This window comes from Manis pentadactyla, chromosome 2, assembly GCF_030020395.1.
Source record: "Manis pentadactyla isolate mManPen7 chromosome 2, mManPen7.hap1, whole genome shotgun sequence".
In the NCBI taxonomy this organism is placed as follows: Eukaryota; Metazoa; Chordata; class Mammalia; order Pholidota; family Manidae; genus Manis; species Manis pentadactyla.
In genome coordinates, this window is record NC_080020.1 from 199614180 (window position 1) to 199638230 (window position 24051).

Genomic DNA, 24051 nt, shown 5'->3' on the forward strand with positions numbered 1-24051 from the left:
TTTTCATTCATAGTCAGAGCCTAAATGTGCTCTTCTTGTACCTAAACAGATAATAAGCACTCAGCACACTCCTCCTCCTTGACACAACACATTGAGACTAATCACACATAATTGGAGAGGAGGAGCAGAGGGCTGGCCACGCTATTGTGTCCAGAGGACAAACGGTCAGTTTATGAGGCTTTGGGCTGATGTAGTCATTTCTTATACATCTAGAGGGAAAAAAACACATCCTGTTTAAAAGGAAAAAGAGCATGAGCAAGAGAGCCAGAAAAAAAGATGGCAGATTTATTACAATTAATTTGAGGATGAACAGAAAGATATGCACCCCCCTTTTTTTTAACCCAGGAAAGTATCATGTTTGCTGTGTTTACAGATTAAAAAGTACCATCACCAAAATAAAACAAAGATCAATATGTTTTTTTAAAAGGGGGGTGGCAATCACTGAAATAAATTCTGTTTCAATTAAAGGGAAAAATACTTATGTTGCTCACAAATCCAATTCAAATCTCAGGCTGTTTATAGCTTTTATTTAAAGACAAACAAAGGTTTGGTACAGGAAAAGCAACAAGCAGAGTGAAAATAAGAGGAGACCAGGATGGCTGGGGAATGATGTGGGTGAGGACAGGTGGGCTTGTAACCCACACGTGGACTGTCACAGAGGTGGTGGGGCCCGAGTTCTGGGGGCTGGCAAATCCGAGGACGCCGACGGCTTGCTGCATATTATGCCCGTTCCAGATCTCCATCTGTGTGAAAATAGTCCCTGTGCACTGGCGTTTTCTTCATCTTTTGAGCAGCTTCATCTTCTATCCATTTTTGGTTAAAATAAGCAGAAGTGGATAATGAAGGTTTTCTTCATATACATCCTGGGTTTCCTTTTTCAACTGAAAACAACAGAATAACAAAAAAGGGAAGAAGACTCAGATTAGGAATTTTTACAAGTTGATTTTAATGTTGAGTATAATAAAGACTTTTTACCTACATTTACTGTCCTGGGAAAATAAATCACAAAAAAGCAACTCAGAGTAGTTCAGTGTCACTGACATGGTAACCAAGTTGGGACTATTTTGCGGAGGACTGTTTGTCCATAAATAGCCGAACTGTATTTGTGATCCCTGTAAACTGTGAGGCTCCTCAGTGCAGGGAGAGCCAGGGGTTCATCTTCACCAGACCAGTCATTTACATAGAGGTTTCTGCTCTTCGTCCTCTCTGCCCCCTGCCAGGGCCCCAGGAATCAAGCGGGCAGGCATTTCAGACCAGTTGGAGACGGTGGCACCTCCTGGGCCCAAGGGAAAGGATTTGGGAACTAAGACATTTCAAAGGCTCTAAGCTGTTTCTTAAGGGTTTTAAAATCAATGATAAGTAGTTCAAAAATTATTTTCTCTAAGGAGGAAAACATATTCCAACAATTAGAGCATCAAGCTTCAATGCTACCCTGGTGAAGTTCCCGGGCCTCTCCATGATAGATTTTAAAATCCAATTAGAGTTGTCAAATACAAAGTATACTTTTCCTCATTCAGCTAGAATAATTTTGACAGTCATATTTATGTCTATTTTGGCAAACAACAATTTTTTGTTTATAAAAGAAATTAGTATTTTTGAAATTGGTTATTCATTTTTTATGAGCCAATTGTTAATTCATTTTTTAGTTTATAAGGATCAGAAATAAGTACTTCTTTAATTATACATGGAATCAACTCCTTTATTGTTTCAAATCAGATACCCACCCTCCACCCAACCCCGAAGCTGAAGGAATGGCTCCAACACGACACCTTCCTGGATTAGGAGGTCTGGGGCATTTTAATTTTAATCTTTTCAAAGTACATGTGTCTTCTAAATCATATTCCCGAACTGTACATGCCCTCACCATTAAGGGCAGAAGCAGTGGGCCTGCTTTTCCTTTCTCACCTGGGATCAGCAAGACAACCCCGTCTTTACATCCTAATCCATTCTCCTAAGAACTGATGAGGGTACAGTCATAGAAGTAACTTCATTCTGTTTTCTTAGATGGAGTTTGTTTTGTTTACAGATGATTAGTTGGTTAGAAAGATCCCCATGGACTTTTGTTGCCACCACAGTAGTGCCAGTGTTAATCCTAAACCCAAGGTCCCTCAGCATCACTCTAAAATAACAACAATAACAACAATAATAATAAAAGCCAAGAAAATGGTTTCACAAACTTCCCAATCCAAACCTACTCACCGGGACCCACCCACTGCAAATACCTTTGTTGCCAGTTGCCCTAGTGATAGAAGGAGCTCAATGAAGTATTCTGCAGAGGGGAGAGGGGGCCACGCTAGCTAAACTCTTCCTCAGGGATTGGGGATAAGGGCAAGTTGATTACTCAGCGTGAGTCAGCTGACCTACTCGCTCACAATGCACTAATATACAGAGACTCAAATGAGCTCTTTATAAAGTCCCTGAGGTAATATGTGGGATAAATAATTCTTCTGTAAATATGGGTTAGAAATCACTTTTCACTTGGATTCTTTGCTGACCTCTGGAGGCCAAAACAGAGACTTCCTTGCTAGAAGGGGCCAGGGGCCAGCCCGGAGTTGACTGTGAGCCCTTCCCGCCATGCGGAAGAGCTGACAGCCCTCAAAGGCAACAATATACCCCAGCACCAGATCGCTTCTGAATCAAATCTGTTATGTGAGGGTACTTGAACACACACAAAGCTGTTAGGAAATACTTGCTTCGATGGGGGAACGTTACATGGTTTAAGAGTAATTCCATTTACCCAGGCTGTACTTCTTTGTCCAATTAATAATTATAATTTTAAGAAAGAAAAAACCACCTCGAAAAAAATGAACGAAAAGCAAATTGTGAATAAAACAATTTTTCAATTTCATAGGTTAAAACAGGGTCTTTGAGGACTGAACTAAATTATATAGTTGCTATTAGTAGCATTATGCTTTACTTCATAATTGGATGTAACACGCTCAGCCTTGCCACGGTGTGAACAGCAGCAGCAGGAGTGGGGTTCAGACTGTTTACCCTTTACAGTATCCACAATTATCAACAGCACACCACACAGATTATAAGCACCAGCCACTTGTAATGTGGCATTTTGAATAGATAAGCAGAAGTGCAATATGGCCACGCTTTTAACACAATGTACTGACTTCACAGCCGAGCCCAAGCCTATTTTCATGGCTCAGTACAAAAATACAGAAAATAAACAGCCAGGTGGTTTTGCAAAAGTTAAAAAAACACACAACAACCCTATGGCATGTAAAATCATATTCCAGAGAATATTTGCATGAATGAGAGCATTTTTATCAACTAATTTCAAGCCAACTGTGATCTCTAAGTTAGGTCTCTCCCTTGCTAAACAATTTGCTTATCCTAACATCCTAACATCCTGAAGGTTTTGAGCCACAGCAGCGGACAATGCGTTTGATATCTAACCTAGAGGAGACCCAGGGGTTGGATAGGAGAGGGAAGTGTTTTATTTTTCTTCCCCGTTGCCTGGATGAACAGAAAGGCAGTATTTTTAAAACATACTACACCTTTGGCTGCCTGGTTTCTGAGCACGCTGGCTGCATGGTGTGGGCACAATTTAACAAAAGCACTGGCAGAAAAGTGCAGAATGGCACCGTTTTGATTACAGGCTTGCTTTTTAACGGAAATAAAATTTCACAGTTAACAATGAGAGGTGAAAAGTTTAAGAGGCAAAGCTGTTCCTCCTGATCACTGACTGTTAATCAGCTTCATGGGTGGTTGCCTAAATCTGTAGATTTTTTTTTTTTTACCTTGCACTACTGCCAAGATTGTAACTAATTTTTTCCCCTGTTGTAAAAGGAGGGGTGAAAAACTCGGCATAGAAGGCAGCTGTGTATGAGTGACGTGAGGCACTAATGCAGAGGGCAAAATTAAAATTCATGAATCTCTTCACAACCATTTGTGTAACAAGATTAAGACGGGACAGCGGAAAAGAGCGGCATTATCAGGCGTCTTACAGTCCTCCAGCTGGTTACGCTCTATTCCAACACAGTAGGGCTAAGAGGATAACACGCAGCCTGAAGGAAAACGCTGCTCCTCCATTTGGGAGCAGGCTCGTCCCAGGGACCACGGGGGTTTGGCTAGAGATGGAGGGGAAGAAAGCTGATTGCCGCTCAAGATGGAAAACTTTTAAGCCCTGGCTATTAGCACCCAGCTAACAAAAGCGGCCAGGTGGAGGTTCCCGGCGGCCTCGCCGGCCCCTGCGGGTCCCAGGAGCCCAGGCAGGCGGGCAGCGGGCGGGGGCCCCAGGAGGACAGGGGTGCTGGCCTCGGCCCCCGCGCCCGCGCCCGCGCCCCTGTGCAGAGAGCGCGGCTCGCCGCCGAGCAGTGGACTCTCCCCACTCCCTCCAGCTTAGCCCGCGGCTGACCGTCGGGCTTCAGGACAGATCCTCCCGGGGATCCTTCTCTTGCAGAGGAGACCTCCACGTGCGCGCTGGTGATGGGTCCTCGGGACCTGTCTCGGGCCAGGCAGAAGGGTTACTCGACTGCTGGGCCCACAAAGCCAGGCACCTTATGCTTCTGGTACAAAAGGGGCAAGAGGCAATCTTTTGCCAGAAGCAGGAGAAACCAAGCTAGCTGCAATTGCTCTCATCATTACAAATATTCATTGTGGGTGCATGTTTATGCCATTTACCTAGAGTACAGCAACTTTGCAGAACTTTCCACCAGGTATCTACTTCCTGACAATGAAATGCAATGCTCACTTCTCACAACCACCAAAAGAGGAGAGGAGCAGTTTCTTAGTTCAGCGTCAGCAAGGTGGCAAATTTAACTTTTAAGCAATTATGAAGAGAAAAAAGCTAAGGCCACGTAGTTATTTATGGAAATTAATTTTTTTGTGGAACTGGTCAATCCGTTTATGATTATTTACCTGGTACTCACTGGGAGTATGCTGCACAATATATAAATGTAAGAGGCATCATCTGTGATTTATGGACCATGCTAAGCACTGCAGGATAGTGTGTACAACATTGGAAATTAAAGGAGGAAGCTGCTGTCCACTAGGTGCTGACAATCTAAAGTTCTAGACAAAGGAGAGGTGGCCGCCAGGACTCGGATGCCTCACACGTCCCAACACACCAGATCTTGCAGGGACCAGGCAGAATGCTGAATACCTCTGCCAGCGGAGAAACCCACGTCTTTGCTCTCCTGAGCAGTGACTGAAAAAGCATTTGTTGTCCTAGGGAGAAGGTAAATGACAGGACCATCAGCTGATCCTTGTAGCTCTCACCTAACCCCGGAGAGAGGGCTGCTTTTATCCCTTTGGGTGGAGGAGCCCAGGGAACCAGGAGAGAGCCTTTTCCCAACAGCTAAAGCCCTCAGAGTCATTCCTTTTATTCTGGAGAGGGGTTGAAAAGGGAAAACATCACTCTAGAGAGGCAGGTGAGATTTGAATAACACGCCATTGTTTTTATTTTCTGATGATCAGCAAAGGGCTGCATTCCACCAGTGAAAGGAACTGATTTAACCTTGCAGTTCATAAAGCATTGTTTTATTCTGAGGGTTAAATGGAGCCCTGAAGATCCAAAGAAGTGAACAGATTTCCAGAAAGTGAGGATTACCTTTCTCTTGCTTGGGAGATCAGACCCACTTTGCATATAATTTTCAAAAGTCAACACACTTCTACATTATACCATAGTCCTGGGTAATAAAGAATGCTATCTCACATTTCCCCAGGGGAAAATTAAGGTCAGGCCTTTACTTCTCTGTAGTCACAACTTGTAAAATCATAACAAGTCAAAGTCTCTTACCAAGGTTAGACTAGCTCAGAGAAGGGAGATTTCTATAAGGACAATATTAAAGAAGTGTAATACATGTTTTACTAGTAAGTGTGGCATGTATTAGCAAATGTGAAATTCCTAAAAAGTTTTCAGTGGAACGCTTGTAGCTCTCAGGGTCCTATATTGCTCTACACCTAAAAATAATAAAGAGGCTGATAACACTGCTTTATGTAAGCAAGCTTAGAAATCACTCTCAGATAAGAGCTTTTGACCTAAATCTTGTAGCTCCTTGATCTGACATATAACCCCACAACTGTGGAATTCTGTATGAGATTTAACAGGCTCAAACAGCCAACTGACCCAGCCATAAAGCAAGCAGAGATAAAGATTTATAGTCCAACATGATACAATTAGACATTCACCTTCTATTTATTTCAGTGCGGCTAAGCATTTAACCTACTTAGAAGCTGAAGGTTTTTCATTAAAATATAAATGCTTGTTTATCATTCATTCTATGCCACCTCCCCTGCTTCCAACAAATTAGCCTATTATGAATGAAAGATTAGTTTGTTTCAGAGAAAGAAGTAAACAGGAATGGTTTCTGTAAAATCCTTCTAGACATGCGAAGATAAAGATGGCTTTACCACACAAAATAATCAGATACAAATAGCTGTTCAGAAGCAGCACACCTAAGGAGTACTTTAATCAAGTATTTAGGTTACCTGCCAAAAAGACCATGATCTCTTCAAAATGCATTGCGGATTAAAGTGTTATCTAACCCAAGCAGAAAACTAACCTTGGAGTGGAAGTTTGAAATGTGTTCATCATAATTTTCATGTCTTTGGATAGAGAAATCAGCTTTTTCAGCTAGATTGCAAAACTGGTTTAAAGTATTCCCTCGGCGAGGTGCAAATACCATTGCTTTCCCCTAGAACGTTAAAAAGGAAATGCACACATTTTAAAACTGGGAGGCAACCAAACATAACAGACACTGGTCAAAGCATAACGTACTGTTCTCAGGTAGAAAACGCAATTGTTCTTGAGATGTCCATACAGGATGGGCATCCACAGTGATAAAAATTCAAGGATAGATATACATAGAATAAGAAGACATAGAATAAGAAAAACAATGTATTTCATGTTCAAATGTTGCTATTTTATCCTTTTCAAACAATGCGTGTAATAAACAAATGTAGCTCAAAGTTGGGATTCTGTACAATACACACCTCTCTTGGGTCCAGTGGTTTAAACCATCAACTAGATTTTAGATTAACCAGTTGCAGTGCCATCCACCTTGTGACTCCTTAGCAGCTGTCAACACATCTGCAACATAGCTCCAGAGCATGTGGCAACAGATGCCTATAAATGTTAGCTTATTGCACCTGAAAATTCAATACCAAGAAGTCCTCCATAGAAACAAGTAACTGCAATGCCCATTGGATAATTGTCACATTTTAGCCATGACACCAGACTCTCCGTGACCACACTGTCAGAAATAAGCCTACTGGATCTTGAGTTCCAACTTTGTTGAACCCTTTGTGACGGCCATCATTATGGCAGAGCAGCTCCCCATACAATTGCCTTTCAGAAAAAATGATGTAATGAGAATAAAGAGGCTTTTCTCGATAACCTGTACACACAGCCTTATGAGACTGTTACAGTGAGAAGGGTAGACTTGAATTTTTGTTTAAAAGATGACTGTATGCTTCTGTTAATTTCAAGGCTACACTTCACCTCTATGAAATGCTAGTTCAGGTTTTGAGGGATCATGAAAACATACCCCAGTTTCTTATGAATGGTGGTTTATCATTCACACCCACCAACTATTTTTGGAGCATCTGGCACGTGTCAGGCACCGGGATAGATGCTCTAGCTGCATTATCTCATTTAGTCTCCAAAGGACCTAGCACGGCATGTAGTACCAGTTCCAGTCCATAGGATGCTCAGAAAGGATGAATCATCGGCCAAGATGACACAGCAGGGAAATGACTGGAAACTTACCCGACTCCAGTGTGGACACCCTTGTAGCAGTATTGCCGTGTAGTGGTGCACTATGTTTCCTCATTATTAGTAATAGTGATGACACTAGTAATAATAATAGTTACCAGTGTGCAAGTGCTTCACAAACAATTTAATCCCTTCAACAATTTTGTTAACAATCTTGCACAGTAAACATTACATTTTACAGCTGATTAAAAATGCAATGAAGGGCTGGAAGAAGTTAAGGAGGAACGGCGTGGCAGAAAGGTTTCTGGGAGTAAAAGGAGTCTCTGCCAATGAACTGCTGTGTCACTCCCGGAGAATCAGAAAAAAGTCAGAACTGTTGAGCTAGAAGGGACCTTAGAGATGATGTCATCCAGTCTCCTCATTTTGCTGTGAAGAAACTCAGGCCATCCGAGCTGACTCACTGAGTTTTCCCATCCACCAAATAGGAAGAACAAAGCCTGCCCTGCCTTGTTCCCTCCAGCAACTTGTGAAGGTCAGATGAGGTGATGAATGTGAAAATAATTTGAAAACAAGGTTATGCAGATTTAGACTGGCAACACAGACACCATCTAACAGTGCTATAAAAATTCTATCAGTTCTCTCTCTTTCTCCCTCTATCCCTCATTTCCCTGCAAGAAAATACACTGATACACCATCCTAAGTGTTGTTCACACTGTGTTTACATAGACATGTGCAGACTCAGGCACATAATTACCGCAGCACCCATCATGCCACTGTACTTAAGAGACTGTCAGTTTTCCCAATATTAATTGCTATTTTCAGGCATTTTTCAAACTTAACAGCAAAATTTCATTTTGATGTGCTATATAAAATACACGGCTTCCACAGGGGAGTAGGAGTCTCCACTAAAAAAAAAGAAGGAATACTGGTAGGTCAGTTCAGTCATTTCTAAGAGCTAGTTGCCATTCTGGATTTCTGAATAACGTAAGTTGTTTTATAGTCACCTGCAAAAATTGCCTTACAGTTACAATTGAAGAACTGGTTTTTAACAGCTGTTATCTAAGTTATGTATCATTCTACATACAGGGCTACCGGGCCCTGGGTTGGGCTGATGTTTTCTGATGGTAATTAAGGAGCTGAGCTGCCTCTTTTTCCTCATTCAGGTCTCAGTTGACCTGTCCTTCCCTTACCACCCTAGCTAAAACAGCAGCCCCTCCCTGATCACTTTCCACCCCCTCCCTGCTTCACTTTTGTTCTTAGCACCCATAACCACTGACACACATTATAACCTTGTTATTGCCCACTTCCTCTGGCTGGAACATAAGCTCCATAACAGCGGAAGCTTCTAATGTTTTATTCACTGCATTTTCTCAGTGTTCAGTCTATAGTAGACACTCAACCAATATTTGTTCTGAGAGAGTAAACTGAATCCAATGTTGAATAACCTGAGAAATACAAGTCTTTGGGATCTCCAAGGCCACGTTCTATTGCTTATTCTTTAGAAAAGATTTTCTCTGAGAAGCCTTTACAGAGTCAGGGGCTATGACAGGATTTTAGGGGACAGCATTCTGTGCATGGTACTGTACCCACAAGAGAAAGAGTGAATAGTAGTTTTAATCTCTAATATTTCAGGTATCTTAAAATGTTTTCTTTTTCATTACATTGAATACAGACACCTTTGAGATGTGGATTAATATTTAGGAGGGACAATTGATATGTCATCCATTCATTCAATAAACATCCACTGGGCCCTACTGAGTGCCAGCATCCACCCCAAAACGAATGGTTCTAGAAGCCACCCCCACCCCCCATCCCCAGTAGAACAGGACACTCCATCTGGTACAACAGAAGAATATGACTTGCAATTCAGGCTGTAAAAATCAAAACAAGAAAAAGAATCTAGATTTCAAATTAGCCCATCACTTTAGAAAAATTATTTTCAATTTACCAAAGCACAACTTTCTAAGCATATACAGTCACAGAATCATTTCAAACTCAGAATGAACACTCAATTGAATGTAAAATTTTGACTGATGAGCAGAAATTTCAGAGAATTCACTTATCCCTGGAAAGGAGACAGGAGTAGTTCCCCTAAACAATGACGATATTGTTTACATTGTGAGCACAGCTGTTATTTTGCTGGACTAATCTATACTCATCTATTGAAGGGTGTGTACTTCTGGAAAAAATAAGTATGCTTCAGATTTATTTTAAAAGGATTATGCTATGCCAACGAAATGCCTTTATTCCTTTTTCATTTCCAGGCAACCAACTATTAAATACCAATTACATGTTTAAGCTTGTTTATTTTTTCTTTACCTGGTTTCTGAGATGCTGCTTTCGCCTGCTTCCTCCCCTACATCTCTCTCTGTCTCTCTCAGCCTGCTTCCCTGGCTTCTCCATCTGCCCCTTAATTGTCAGTGGTCATCAGGGCCCTGCCTACTTCTTCTTCCTGTTCTGTACAGTTCTAGGCAATTGTACTGAAGTCCTTATACATCCAAACTCCTAAGTCTATAACTGCAGTATTCAGCATTGTCCAGGGCCCACCGCCATGTTTTCAGGTGCCTGCTAGATCATACCACGGGGATGGTCTGAAAGTATCTTTAACCCATTCCATCTAAAATGAAACATACTATTCTTGGCCCCAAACACCCTTCCCTCTCCATCTCTCTCCCTCCTTCCCTCCCTCTCTCTCTCTCTCTCTCTCTCTCACACACACACACACACACACACACACACACACACACACAGGCTGAGTACTTAGTAGATATCAAGCACTTCCATACCCTTCACCTTCAAAATGCACCTGGCAATCAGGGAAATGTGGCGTTGCCTTTTAAACCCTTTGATGCCACCACCCCTGACCCCCACACCACTGTGATCTGCTATACAGGGTTCTCCGACTATATTCAAGCTGCTTCGAGAGTGATCTGGAAGAGTAAAAAGGAGGCCAAGAGGAGGAAGTGCTAATCTCACATCCAATTAGACTAAATCTGCTTCACTTTTATCTGTTTTACAATTGGGGTGATGGTGAAAAATGTTTTGACAAAGGGTTATGCCATTTAAACAGGGCTTGAAAACCACTGACACGGGTCCCACCTTTTAAGGACAGCAGACGAAGCCCAGCATGGCCTGACGCGTGCCTTGTCCCCTGCCACTCCCCTGGGCTCTGGTCAGGCCAGACTCATTGCAGGCCCTGGTTTGTCCTTTCATGGGCCCCATGTGTCTTCAGACATGCAAACATTCCCTTTGGGTGGAATGCTTCTCTTGCCTCTTGCCTGCCTGGTGAACTCATACGGCCTTCAGCACCCAGATTAGATACCCTGCCCTGTGAGACCTCTGCTGTTCGCCCCTGGCCTCCACGGGGTGCCTTCTCCCCAGTTAGTCATTTCCACTCCCTGCTTTGATGGGTTAACCATACTTCTGCTATATCCTTAACGTAATCACCAGGTAACTGCTCACTTGCTTATCTCTCATGCTAGACTGTGAGTTCTTTCAGGGCAGGATCATGTTGTACTCTCTCCCAGGTCCTAGCACAGGGTGCAGCATCTGAGAGGCACTCAGTAAGTGTTTGCTGAACAAAACTCCACTCAGTGACTATTCATTCAGTTCCCTCTTCAGATCTTCACTAGCTCTCCCTGGATGATTCCAGGTAGAAGGTGGTCCACAGTGGACTCCTGAAGAGCCTTGCTGCTTTTAAGCCCTATCTTATTTCACTCCAGCCTTTATGCTGGCCAGACTGATCTTTCTAGAAACCACATCCAACCATAGCATCACTCAAAAACTTTCAAAGGCTCTCCCTTACCTATAAATAAAGTCCAGTCTAGTCATCACTAGTGTTCTGTTTCATAACACAGCTCCCCAAACTAACTTTTTAACTTCACCTCCTGCCCCTTCTCAACCCTAATGCCAAATCACACAGAGCCTCTCACACACCTTCCTGCTGATCCTGAGACACACATGTTTTTCCATGCTCTACACCTGTGAGTGCTGTTCCCTCCCCCAGGGATGCCACCTACTAGTCTGCTTCCTCTGAGGCTTAGAATGCCCTTATTATTCAAGACCAAAGACAAGTATCATTGTCCCAGGGAAACCTTCCTGAGGCAGCTAGTCACTCTTAGGCTGTACTTCTTCCCTTGTACCCCCCCATATTATGGCTCATGCATTAGTCTTCCCTGCCAAACTGTGAGATTTGCAAGTGCTCATCATTCATATTTATATCCCTACCCCACACTCCCCAGCACAGTGCCAGGCAGATAGTAGTTGCTCAACAAATATTAGTTGAATCAAGACAGAGTCCAAACCCTTGAGCATCTCACATCCTACTGAAGGTATAATTTAGAAAGATTCAGAAAACACAGACAGCACCAGGCTACTACGATTGGGTGCTGGGCCACTGTAGCCATTTTGCAGGGTCCACTGAAGCTCTACCTGTGGGTGTGTCACAGCTCCACAGACAGATTATAAATTCCTTGGGGGCAGAGACTCAATGTGGCACATGCTGAATAAACAGCTCGGTAGGCTTCAGAACAGAGCTTCTAGGGCCAGGCCCCTGCTCTGAGGGCCTTCAGACCACGTAGGGGCTCACTTCCTATAACCAGGAGAACCAGCTATTATGGCTGAACAAAGCTTCTCACCAAAAACAGGGGAGGGTCGTTGGGCCTCTGACCTGGCAAGCAGACAGGACACCCAGGGTCCTTCAGCTCCATCTCGGTTCACTAGCCCCACACTCAGCCCACACTCACAGGCATTACCTTGAGATAAGCAAAAACACAGGTTTTATAGATGTATGCATAGATGTTAGATTTTTTTTTTTTGAATATGAGGAAATCCATCAGTAAAAAGAAAATGCTCTTCTGAAACAAGAATCAACCCAAGATTTACATTTTTGCACTTCTCACTTAAAGGTAGGCCTCCAGGAATTTGGCACTTAGGGCCAGTTTCTGAGGAAGGTTAAATGAAGTCTGCAATGATATTTTTGAATTCTTGACAATTGGTTAGCAGTGAAAACAAGCTGGAGAGCTGTCAGTATTGCCTCCCCATCTGTCTTCTCATGGCCCTGAGTAAATTCACTTTGTCTAGCTGGCTTGGTGTCCCTCCCTGCACCCAAAGTCATTTCAGAGGAATATTACTGATTCCATTTGTTGGTTGTCATTTCTGGACTAAAGTTCACCTTGCAAGCTGCTGTGGCTGTATTTGAAATTACATTCGGGTCCTCCAATATCAGGCATTGCTGATGTTCTCTGAGGAACACGACGATGGGGGTCACCTCTCAATCAGCAGCAGCAAGAAGCTGCTCATTGGAGGAAAAATGGGGGAGGGGACATTGCTTTCTGAAATAAGTAAAATTTGCTGATTTCTCTCTTTTTAATATCTATCCTTTTCTTTTCACCCTTTAAGCTTGCTGGAGTCCCTTACAGTATTCTGGCTGGAGTCAAATGTTTTAGTTTCTCTCAGCCAGCAAACTGGATAGTTTCTATCTCGGGCAGGTGATAAGCATTTCCTGCTGAAATTTGGGGCTTCCTGCAATGAATTCCAGGCACAGGTGTCCCTTTTGATGGGGATATAAGCTCAGCCCTGGGATCTGACATTGCCACTCAGCCATGCTAGGAGACCACCCTGGTGGCTAAGCTCTGTCCAGGGTCTGCTCCCCTCATTCATGACCCCATTATAAAAACTGAAAAGCTGGGCAACTACTTCTCTCTAGCTGTTTGCTTTGCTTCTGAATCCTCTGACTCTAGTTAGAAATCAAGGAGCCACAGTCCCCAAAATGGCAGCATACATTTCTTCCCATACACTGGAACCTCCCTGTTGCAATTATTTTGCTGTTGTCATCTAGCAGTAATCTCTCTCCCTTCACTCAGTGGGGGCTGCCTGCAGTAAGGAGCGTTATCTTCATCTGGTGGACAGTCCTCCTGGGACCAGCGCAGGGCCTGCTGCAGGGATGCAGGGCATGGGTACAGGAGAAATGTGCAGAAATTGTCAAAGTTCAGGAAAAGAAAATGGCATACTCCCCTCCCACCAGCATTTCTCCAAGGAGAATGCCTCCTATATTCTGGACTCACCACAATCAGAAAGTCTCTCTAGTTCTTCTCCAAGGTAACAAAACCTAATGTATATTCAGAGCCAATCACATGTGAAAAGCTTTCCAATGCATTAGCTTTTTTGATCCCCAGTTTTCAGAGTGAGGCTTCAAGAGAGGAATTCAGTTAATGGCAGAGCTTAGATCTGAACCTAAGCTTTCATCCCCCAGAGCCCAAGCTCACCTTCTTTCCACATGGAAAGACTAAGGGGAGTTCACTGCTGCGGGAGCCCTGTGGGAGCCTGGCCAAGCTCCCTCCCTTTCCCCTCACTGGGGAAAACAGGGTGAGAGCTGCAGTTCCAGAGCCTGTTGGTGCTAAACTGGGGCTGGAATCCAGGCCTCCCATCCTCTTGGACAAGTGTCTCACGAGTACCCCGGACAAGCTAACACAGCAATAAACAGAGCCAGTGCTCATTCTGGAAGCAGCTCCCGTGCACCAGGCACTGGGTGAGGCACTGACATATGACAGCATTTTACATCAGACCATAGGTAGGACTCATTGCTCCCGTTTTACAGGACAGGTCAAAGTCAGGCCCAGAGAGGCCAGAGAGTAGAAGCAGACTTGGCTTCTGTATGCAGATATTTCTGACCCTTTCCGTCAGTTACACTTTACCTTCTGAAACCTGGGCCCTCCTGCAAAATTGAAGCATTTGGCCAAAGGGAGGTTTTTATGGAGCACCCTGAGACCTTGCTCCATCCTCCACTGAATTTGCTAAGCCTCGAGTCACCAGGAACTCAGGATCCACCAAAGGAGGCCCCAGATGTTTCTTTGTGGGCCTCTTGTGCACTCTCAGCACCTGGGCCACAAAACCATGCGGGAGTTGTCTGGGCTCAAGAGATTATTGAAAGGAGCTTGAATTGTAATGGGATAAACCTTGAATGCTATCTTAGGTCTGGACTGTGACTTCCACAACACATACACTCAGCAGCAGGCAGTCCTTTGGAAGCAGAACAGCCAGTCCTGAGAGCTAAGAAGGAAAAGAGGTAGTTTTTCCTCTGGTTACCCTCATGTTCTGGAAACCCTCCAAGCCCGCTGGCACAGGATATAGAGCTGCTGCTGGTCATGGCCAAGTCCACGTGCCCCTTCTATGGTCCACCTGGGTGGAGGCCCAGGGAGTGCAAGAACCCTGCCTCCCCAGTCCTCCTGATGGGGATGAGATTCTTGGGCAGTAATTTCAGTATGTCCACATGCCATCACAACTTGGATTTCCCCTCTTAAGGTGAGCCCCCTGTGGCTTAGGCTAGAACAGCGGGTAGTCTTGGGCATCAGCCACCCCATGAGGGATCTAAGTGTCCGACTCTCATTTCTAATGCTGCAGTTTGGTGTGGGCCCCTCTGACTTGGCTTGCCTCCTCCTCACATAGCATGGCCACCTACTCCAGAGCCCTGCCTCACCCTTCTCCGGCTTAAGGGGGAGTATCAGCTCTCAGTAGGAGGGCTGCTGCCCTTGCTCAGAGGGTGCTGCTGTGTGCAGTCACACTTCAGGCAAGCAGGGAGCATGGTTCAGGGTTTAACAGAGGGTGCAAGGGAGCTGCTGGAGATTCCAGTCCAATCTGCATTTAGGTCTATTCATAGCTGGGGCAGTGTTCTATTGTAAATCATGTGAATGATCCTAGGTAAGTCATGCAAATCTGCTGCAGCAAAATGGAGTGTTTGCCACAAACAGACTTTGAAGGGGTGTTGGTGATGAGTGAAGTAGTGTTTGTGCATTGAGAGATCCAGGAGTCCTTGAAAGCATTGTATTTATGTATGATACATTTTCATGAGGCCTTTACATCCAAGAGTCTCAGTGCCCTCTCTGAAAATCCTGATCTTGCAAATGCTCCTAAGAATCACCCAAGGCTAAGAGGGGATGAAGAGGCCCCAAATTTCTGCTACCCTCAACTTGGGCTGCTCACTCAACCATGGCAGTAGCCAGCAAGAGCTTGGAGCATGTCCCTTCCTTGCCTCAAGACCTACTACCCACCTCACAGGGAGAACTGAGAAGGCCAATTTAATTTAATTGATTATCACTTACAAAGCTGTGGTTACTCCTCTGAGAGGCCTATTTAAAGTTTCTGAGCTATATAGAGACAACAAAAAGCAACAGTGTAAGGTAAAGGATAATTATCAGATTGTTCTGGGAACCTTCAATGTGAAAAAGATTTAAAAGAAAGATTGAAAGGTGTTAGTCTGCGAGTCTCACCAAGGTCAGAAGACTAGAGCAAACCTTCTTTTAAAAATACTTTAGAAACGAAACTTTAGAAAACACTTGACATATACACACACACAGCAGTCCTTTCTCAGATAAATGTGAGTTTCTATCTTAGACTGCATTAGCATTGTTAACCTGTTTTAAATTCCTATGGCACAGCAAGATTCTTACATACTTACAAGATTTTTTTTTAAATGCATGAGCTTTAAACTCGTTTTCTTACTTTAAATAGATGTATATTAACTCTCCGTTTAGGCTGCAGGACCTCCTAGCTTAGTCTAACAGCCCAACAAAATAAGAGTGGATACAAACTCTGTAATTTACTCACAGGCATAAATGGATATATAAATGTAAAAATGTGCACAATATTTTATGCCATGCTTGGCTTCATTGTGACCTAATGTTCATAATATGTAAATAATGGCTTCCTTTTAAAGCAAAGAACTTTTAATATACAGATTCATCTGAAGTCCTTTTTCTTTAACATAAACAGAAATAAAAAGAAAAAAAAATTCTTTTACAATATATAAATACCCAATGACAGAGGTTACCATTGAAGGGATTTAAAATGACAAAAGTCAACAGAAAACTTTCAATATCATACTTCTCCTTTCATATGAAGATATTGTTATCAAAGGAAAAGACTCAAGAAATTTTTTTGATAAAAATAATCTCACATTATCTTTGAAGCAGTTTCATTTATTTTACTACCCACTGTGTTCCTTATCAGAAGGCCAAGGGTAACAAGTTTCCTAGTTATGATTAGGAAAGCATTTGATAGATCAGAAGACCCAATTGAAGTTGGACATAATAAGTATTAAGGCATTACGTGACATTAATCCTGCCATTCCATTACTCTCTCCATCTTTGTGCACACACTAATTATTCAGAAGCTAGTGTTCAGGAGAAAACAGACATACTTACCCTGGGCTGGAGTAATCTCTTTATTGCCTCAACAAGGCTGGCTCTGTACTGGTCCAGAAACAGGCTGACATTGAGAAGAGAGCAGAATCCAGATTAAACTGGGTTTTCAAGTCTAATGATACTAATGGAGATAAGTACAAGGCTAATTACACGTTTACTCAACACCAAAAAAAGAGAAATTGTTTCCTTCCATTCAAGAGTCTCACTGGAATTAAAACAGTTAATGTGGTCAGTGTTACCCAGTCAAAGCCAAGTCATCAGCTTGCAGCGGGCCGGGATTCCCACAGGACTGGGCCATGTGCTAATGTCAGAAGGACAGTCTCAAAGCTGCTGTTGGAGGGAATCGTTTGGTTGAGAGGAAGCACCGCCAGCACGTCCCACCATTACAGCTGGGTCTCTGCAGCCCCGGCGGCCCGCCCGCCAAGGGTGCGGTGAGGCCACCCTCCCTAAACACAGTGCCAGCCCTCCCACACCATGGCGCAGATCTCAGGTGGCGACAGTTCGCAGTGACCCGGAATAGCACTGAAGCTAGACTCCACTGTGACCCAGAAGTAAACAGCTCCAAACACAAAGACCAGGTTTAGGAATACGTCACATGGACCAGGGCAGCTCTGGATATTTCTCCCTCAACCTCCATGTTGCTTTTCTTTCAGTTTGCTGTCGTTTTTCTTTTTTCTCCTCTGGCCTTTTGAGAATTTCTGTTGTTCTTCTGTCACCCCTTTGGCTGGGTCAGTTAGACCCTCTCTTCACCAGGCCTTATTTTGGGAAATTGGGGCAGAGTTTTCCTGGTCTGAGACTTGCAGGCTAGAACACTGGACAGCCGTGTGTATCAGCCTCCCCACGAGGGTCTAAGTGGGGCCTCTACTTCCATTGTCATGCTCCAGTTTGGGGCGGCCCTCTGATTTGGCCTCCTTGCTCCTCACATAGCATGAGTGAGCACCACCGATTCTAGGGCCCTGCCGCATCCTTCTCTGAGTTTAAAGATGAGTGTTAGTGGTCAATAGGAGCCCTGCTGTGTGGAGCTGCACTGCAGGCAAAGCACAGTTCAAGGCTTAATAGAGCTCTGGCTCTGACCTTTCTGTTACGTGACCTTGGGTAAGTCACTTTACACAGGCCTCAGTTTCCTTGTCAATAAAGGCTCACCTATGTGGCTGTGGTGGATGTCAAATTCATAATATATATTAGTTGGCAAATATTTGTTGATCACCTACACAACCTGGGGTTGTTTTTTGGCTTTGGAGATAAGTTGTGAATAAGACAAAGTCCCCATCCTCAAAGACATCCAGTCTGTATTCATTTATGCATTGCTGTTCTAGCACAGTATATACACACAGAAGGTTCTCAGCAAGTATTTGCTCACTGCCTGACTCACACATCAACACAGTCCTTAAAATCAAGGAACTTACGTAGGGTGTTAGTTTCAATGACCCTAAAACAGGTGTACACACTCTTATACTGGTACTGTTAAGGAAGAATCAACATTTAGGTAGGATGTCAAACCAGACTAGGTTCTCTTCCAGTTCTTTCATTTGAAAAGAGAAGTGGTGAGAACAGTTTATGAGAAGTTTCCATGAAGTCACTGCTTAGGTTTCACCATGACATGTTCAATAAAAGGTTGCTCTATAAAAGGATGCTTTGAGCAATAGAAATCTTAAGATGAGTGAGGAACCTTATCCTGCTCCCTCCATCAATCAGGATAAACTATTACCCATGGGAAGATCTTATTGTTCCATAAAAATATACATAAACTTAGAGCTCAGAATGTGTCTAATTCAATCGATAGAAAAATTTGCCTTTAAGTCATATTAATCAGTGATTAATAATCATTAAGGGTTGGTAAGAAAGGAATCAAATTCTATGTGTTTTAAAAAGTATTCTCTTCAGGACTATATATGTTATTCTTTTGTGAGGTAATAATAATTTATTTTAATAATTAAGTATTCTGGTTTTGTTTTTTAAGGAGACTATCATTATAGGAGAATATCTCTGTCAGTTACTCAGGCCTATAGGAGACCTGACTGGGTAGGATACATAGCATTAAGCAAAGGACTATTCAGTTTATACCCGTGCATCCTAAAAGCTGGTAAGATTATTAGAAATAAATAAATGGCACCTTAAAAGCTGAGCTTCAAACATAATCTTATAAAGTACTATTTCTATTTAATGTTGGTCATGGTGACAAAGGTAATAACATCACAACTCACTGGAAAATGCAGCTTAACACATAGCACACATTCCAAGTAGTCATTTGAAAGGTAATGTTTCCATCACTCCAAATCAAATTTCCCAAAAGTAATTCTTGTAGTTCTCTAATAGGTCTTTATTCCAAGCAAGCTCACCTTTCTACTTAGCTCTGACGCAGAATTTATAACGCTTTGTGGGGTGGCATATGAGTGATTTCAGTGTGCTTTAGTGGGAGTGATACATAATCTCCTGAAAATTCACCCCTTAAATAAGTCCTAATGGGCTCAGAGAACAGCAGTAGCTTAAGTGGATCTATTTAAAAAAGGCTGAGTGGGTCAGTGATTGGAATGGAGATACCATTTCAACTCTCCCATCCTGTAACTGAACAAAATACCCTGACAGTGAGCATAGTTTGGCCATTACAACACATGCATCCATCCCGCTGCATGATCCACCTGTGGAACCAGCACTTGCTTTGTTCCACTGATCTGAATCACAGATTTTATGACAAAGAAAAGGTGCTGGACCATGTTCATAGCCTCCCTTACAATCAGTTTTATGCAGAACACCAAGCATCCACAACTCCTTTTTTGGGAACTGAATTAGTGCAGAGAACAAGGAGGCAATTTTCTGTCAGTATCCACAGAGAGGAATATATATAATTTGCAAGGTGAAATGTGAAGTTAAATTCACTGTTTTAGGTGTACTTTTTGGCAGCAGAATGGCCTCTACGAGCAGTCATCGCTGACTGCCACAGGAGCGGATCTGAGGCTGCGCTCTCCTCGTGCTCGGCGCTCCCTGAGGCCGCAAGGTCTCTGGCATTGGTGCATCTTCTTTGGGACTGAGTTTCCTGAGAGGTGAGGGGAAAGGGTTGACCACGTTTGGGCTAAAGATCTTGTCAACTGTAAAGGCCTGTGGCTTGTGATTTAGAACTATCCATGATCATGCATCTGGAAGAAAACAAAGACATTCTAGAGCCTGTGCTGAGAAAAAAAATTTTTTTTTTCTTTAAAAACCAAACTTTTTCCATCAGGTAGAGTGCAGTAAAAATGATAGAAAATAGAAACAATCTACCCTACATAGTGTAAAAATGCTGAGAGAGCAAGTGAGGGGATGGACTTTCCCCATTTCTTTCCATTCTCTGGCTGGGGTGCCTGGATGTGGTGCTGACTGTCCTGCTTACCTGCTCTATGCGCCAGGCTATGGGTGGCATTTCCGACTTGCTGCCCAAGCCTTCAGAGAAACCAAATGCACAGAATCATTTTTATTTCTGCAGAGCTACAATAAACTGGAAAGCCATCAAACACTGAATGAAGTATTCATTGGATAAAAATCATCTTGCTTCCAGACTCCTAGATTATCATGATCGAACAGGAGTCTGCAAAGGCTGGCTTAAAATTAACAACCACTCACTATTTTAAACTCAGCAAGGACCAGGCTAGACGGCATTCCAGTGGAAAGGAACTCTTAGGTTAAATTCAACATTACACAAGTCAGCCAAGGAACTTAATAGGCAGAGGCTTTTTTCTACACCTGTGGATAAGTATTCTAATATTTCGACGTTTGTCAACAGCATCCTTTTGCAGGTGTGGCTGTTCCTTGATTTTTTGCCTTCTGTTTATTTCAAAGTTGACATTTTACAAGTTATTTAGGAACTGTTGAACCATGGAACTCTATTTCATTGTCAAAAATGCTGAATGGTGAAATAATGACTAGCTTTCACAGTTTGCCTCTTCATTTTATAACCTAGTTGAGCTACTAAATTTAGATGTGAACTAAGAGACTGTCTCTTCTGGGAAATAAGTTATTTCCCCCAGTGCCCACAGGTTTATGAATGTTTGAATGTAAATATATGAATATATGAATGATTTAAGAACATAAACATATGCACATCATGATGTGCATTTCACTTGAACCATAATGTGGGTTTGGAATAGGTCTGTGAAGACAGCTTGTTTTCATGTAAATGAGATCAAGCAGTACCACTGGTTGGCTATTCAGGGAATCAGACAATGCTACCTTTGCTGGAAATGCTTCAAAAAGAACTTAATCCATGTACCTAATATTTGAACTCTGACACTTGCTTCATATTCCTGTGGCCTAATCCAGATCTCCTTGACTGACAATGACTAAAGGATGGTGTGAGACAGCGTGATCTCCTCATGTGTGGCACCTATTTCTGGCACTGTTTCACATTTCATCTTGGAGGTAGTGTCTAAAGAGAGATTTCTTTTTCTCCTCTGTGACATTCTAAAAAAAAAAAAAAAAGCAGCAGCATGGTCTGCCTGCCTGCCCCGAGAAGCAGCATTCATGCGATCACTTTGACAAAGAAGGACCAGACCAGTAGGGCATAACTCATGGGACCCTGTGCTCTGCTGCGATCTGCACAACATCCATATTATAAATATCACTAGACTTCCTAAGTTTCTAAGCAGCTTACCCATCTCTGCAAATTTCAAGAGAGACCATTTACCAAAGCGTTTCTTTTGGAAACATAAGCATCGCAGTGAGAGGAGCTTAATGTTTCACATTTACAAATGGAAAATTATAAACAGGCTGACATTCTGGCACTTACGACACCAGGGGAAAAAAACTTAACTCACACATAGAAAAGCCGTTTATAAAATGAAACTTGGTGTATTTAGTTCATTTGAATCCATGAATTCTCTCACTAGGTGTATGTACAGCGTGTGTGTGTACATAGTTATGTTGTATTATGTTGTGTATTTGTAATGAAAGTCTTAACTAAATATGCATTATGTACATCACTTGTACATGTCTCTGTTGTTGGCCAGGAAAAAAAGAAGACTATTTTCAAATGCATTGTGTGGCTATTTTTAACCTCACTGAGAACATGAATCAGAAAAGAGCTTAAATCTTACTTCCTCTGCTTGTCTCTCCAGTACAAATAGGATGACATGGTGTGAGTGTCCATGACACAGGTATGACAAAGGCAGGCTGTTTTGATATTTGTGTGAAGGACAAATTTAACTCTAACTCTTGGCTAGACCTGACTTCCCCCACATAATCAGAGCCCATCAGAGTGTGACCCTCGTCTGAACCTCCCAGAAGATGCTGCTCTCTTCCCTCATTCTGCTGCTCTCTGATCTGACTTTCATGCTTAATCTGATCTAATCCTGCCAGCATTATCTTCATCTGTGCAATGAAACCTGGAAGATCCTTTCTCATATTTGGTGAGGAAAGGCATTTACAAAATTACTTGCTCAAATCATATGGTGAGGTTTTACTCCTTGTTTTTGATTAGATGAGGGATGTAACAGACACACTATCAATGATTAGTCAGAAATCTGTTTCTCCCTTTTTTGGAACAAGGTTTTCTGAAAGGAACTAAAGGGCCATGGAAAACTAGAAAATCCCAGCTAAAAATAGAACAAAATATTTATTTAATAATATTATTATTTAATAATTACATTATTATAATGCTTCAAAAAGCATTAATTATTTATCTATTATTTAATATCTATCATTGAGTAGTATTTTTCAGAAGAAAAAAGAAAGCTAATTCCACTGATTTAAGTAGAAAAGTTACCCACTGAAAAAATCTCATTAAAATAATAATAATAATAAAGACTTCCTGAAAATTTCACTCAGCTCTCTTTTAGGCAAAGTCTTCTCCAGATTTTCTTCTCCTATTATTAGGTTTGTCCATATAATAGAACTCTAGAATCTGAACTTTTTGTGTTTTCAAATCCAAAGTGTCATAAAAGACATGGTAAAATTACAAATGAGATCTTGCTCCTAACAGGGAAAATACTTGTGAACTGCCAATGTTCCCCATATGCAGAAATAATTATTATTCAACATACATGAGGAAAATACATAAGATTAGTTGAAATAATTATTAAGGTTTGATACATATTTATCCTGTAACTTAGGATCAGACTTTCATTAACACTAAGTCGATTGGGCTAAAAGAGAAGACAAAACATCTAATGTAAATTATTTTTTAAAAGCAGGCATCTGACAGAGATTTTAATATTATTATTTGCATAACAATACAACATCATTTTATAATTCTTGTTTTATGTGTAATTAAACATCATAATTGGATACACTGAAAATATTAGAGAGCAAACATACATTTCAGAAAAGATATTTCCCTAAAGATATTCCACAGATGTGTTTTTTGCTGGAGTTTATATGTGTGTGCACACATACATATTCCCTTATATCAATAGTCAGATCTCTCCTAAGAAGTAAGCTAATTGAGCTGTTTGTGTTGATAAACTCCTTTTTCTCCAGACTATTCCTCTCCGAGCCATAATTATTTGCAATTTGCCTAAGTCGTCCATTTACTGATACGTCAAGCATGAAACAGAGGCAATTCCAGAAAATGGAAATGCTTCTCAAAATCAATCTTTGGGAAATAATGTGGTAGAAGTTACTGCGTGATAGAAGACTACCTTATAACTGTCACATGGAGATGAATATTAATTTGTTGAGGTTAAGGTGGCTTTGTGCTTCATTTGTTGACTTTGCTTAGCCGTCAGCAAAGCAGCACAGCCCAATTACTCTGGCAAAGCTATTTTTTTTTCTACCAGGAGTTTTATGATTTTTATGTACTTACCAGTCAGCACACATAACAATGTCAAAATGTCCTTCCAGTTGAGAGACATCTGTCTCATTATCCCATCGTAAAACGCTTGAGGAGAAAAAGATTTTTAAAATTATACTTAGGGTTTTTTTTTTTAACTTTTGATTTTGAGCTATTAACATTATTTTTTGTGGCACTTGAAATTATTTAAAAGGTATATACAAATTATTTCAGAAGGCATAATAAAAAAAACAGATGTCTGCTCTTTATCTTCAAATCTAGAAGAGGCAGAATTCTCTATTTAAATATAATAGTTGAGCTCTTGCTAGTTTTTAATAGGTTTCTGTAGACAAACTAGGGAAAAATATCTTATCTTTACTATAGTCATTAGAATGAGTCTAGACTCTTAACATCAGTGAGGTACCTATTGAGATCAAACTATA

General features: G+C 41.9%; 1 protein-coding gene across 6 annotated transcripts in view; it reads right to left on the minus strand.

Annotated features, from left to right (window-relative positions):
* Nucleotides 1–507: 507 nt before the first annotated feature.
* CAMKMT (calmodulin-lysine N-methyltransferase) overlaps nucleotides 508–24051 on the minus strand; it is a 422071-nt gene continuing 398527 nt past the window's right edge. The window contains exons 8-12 of one of the 6 annotated variants that reach the window (XM_057497250.1): nucleotides 23642–23716; nucleotides 16870–16933; nucleotides 6519–6650; nucleotides 5233–5340; nucleotides 508–881 (exon numbers count right to left, since the gene is read on the minus strand). In XM_057497250.1, coding sequence (XP_057353233.1) covers nucleotides 5257–5340; nucleotides 6519–6650; nucleotides 16870–16933; nucleotides 23642–23716 — 355 coding nt within the window. In that variant the 3' untranslated portion in view covers nucleotides 508–881; nucleotides 5233–5256. Of the gene's footprint in view, nucleotides 882–5232; nucleotides 5341–6518; nucleotides 6651–12384; nucleotides 12424–12459; nucleotides 13606–16869; nucleotides 16934–23641; nucleotides 23717–24051 lie in introns of those variants that run through there. The other 5 variants (XM_036925634.2, XM_036925638.2, XM_057497252.1 and 2 more) reach the window with 5 other exon arrangements.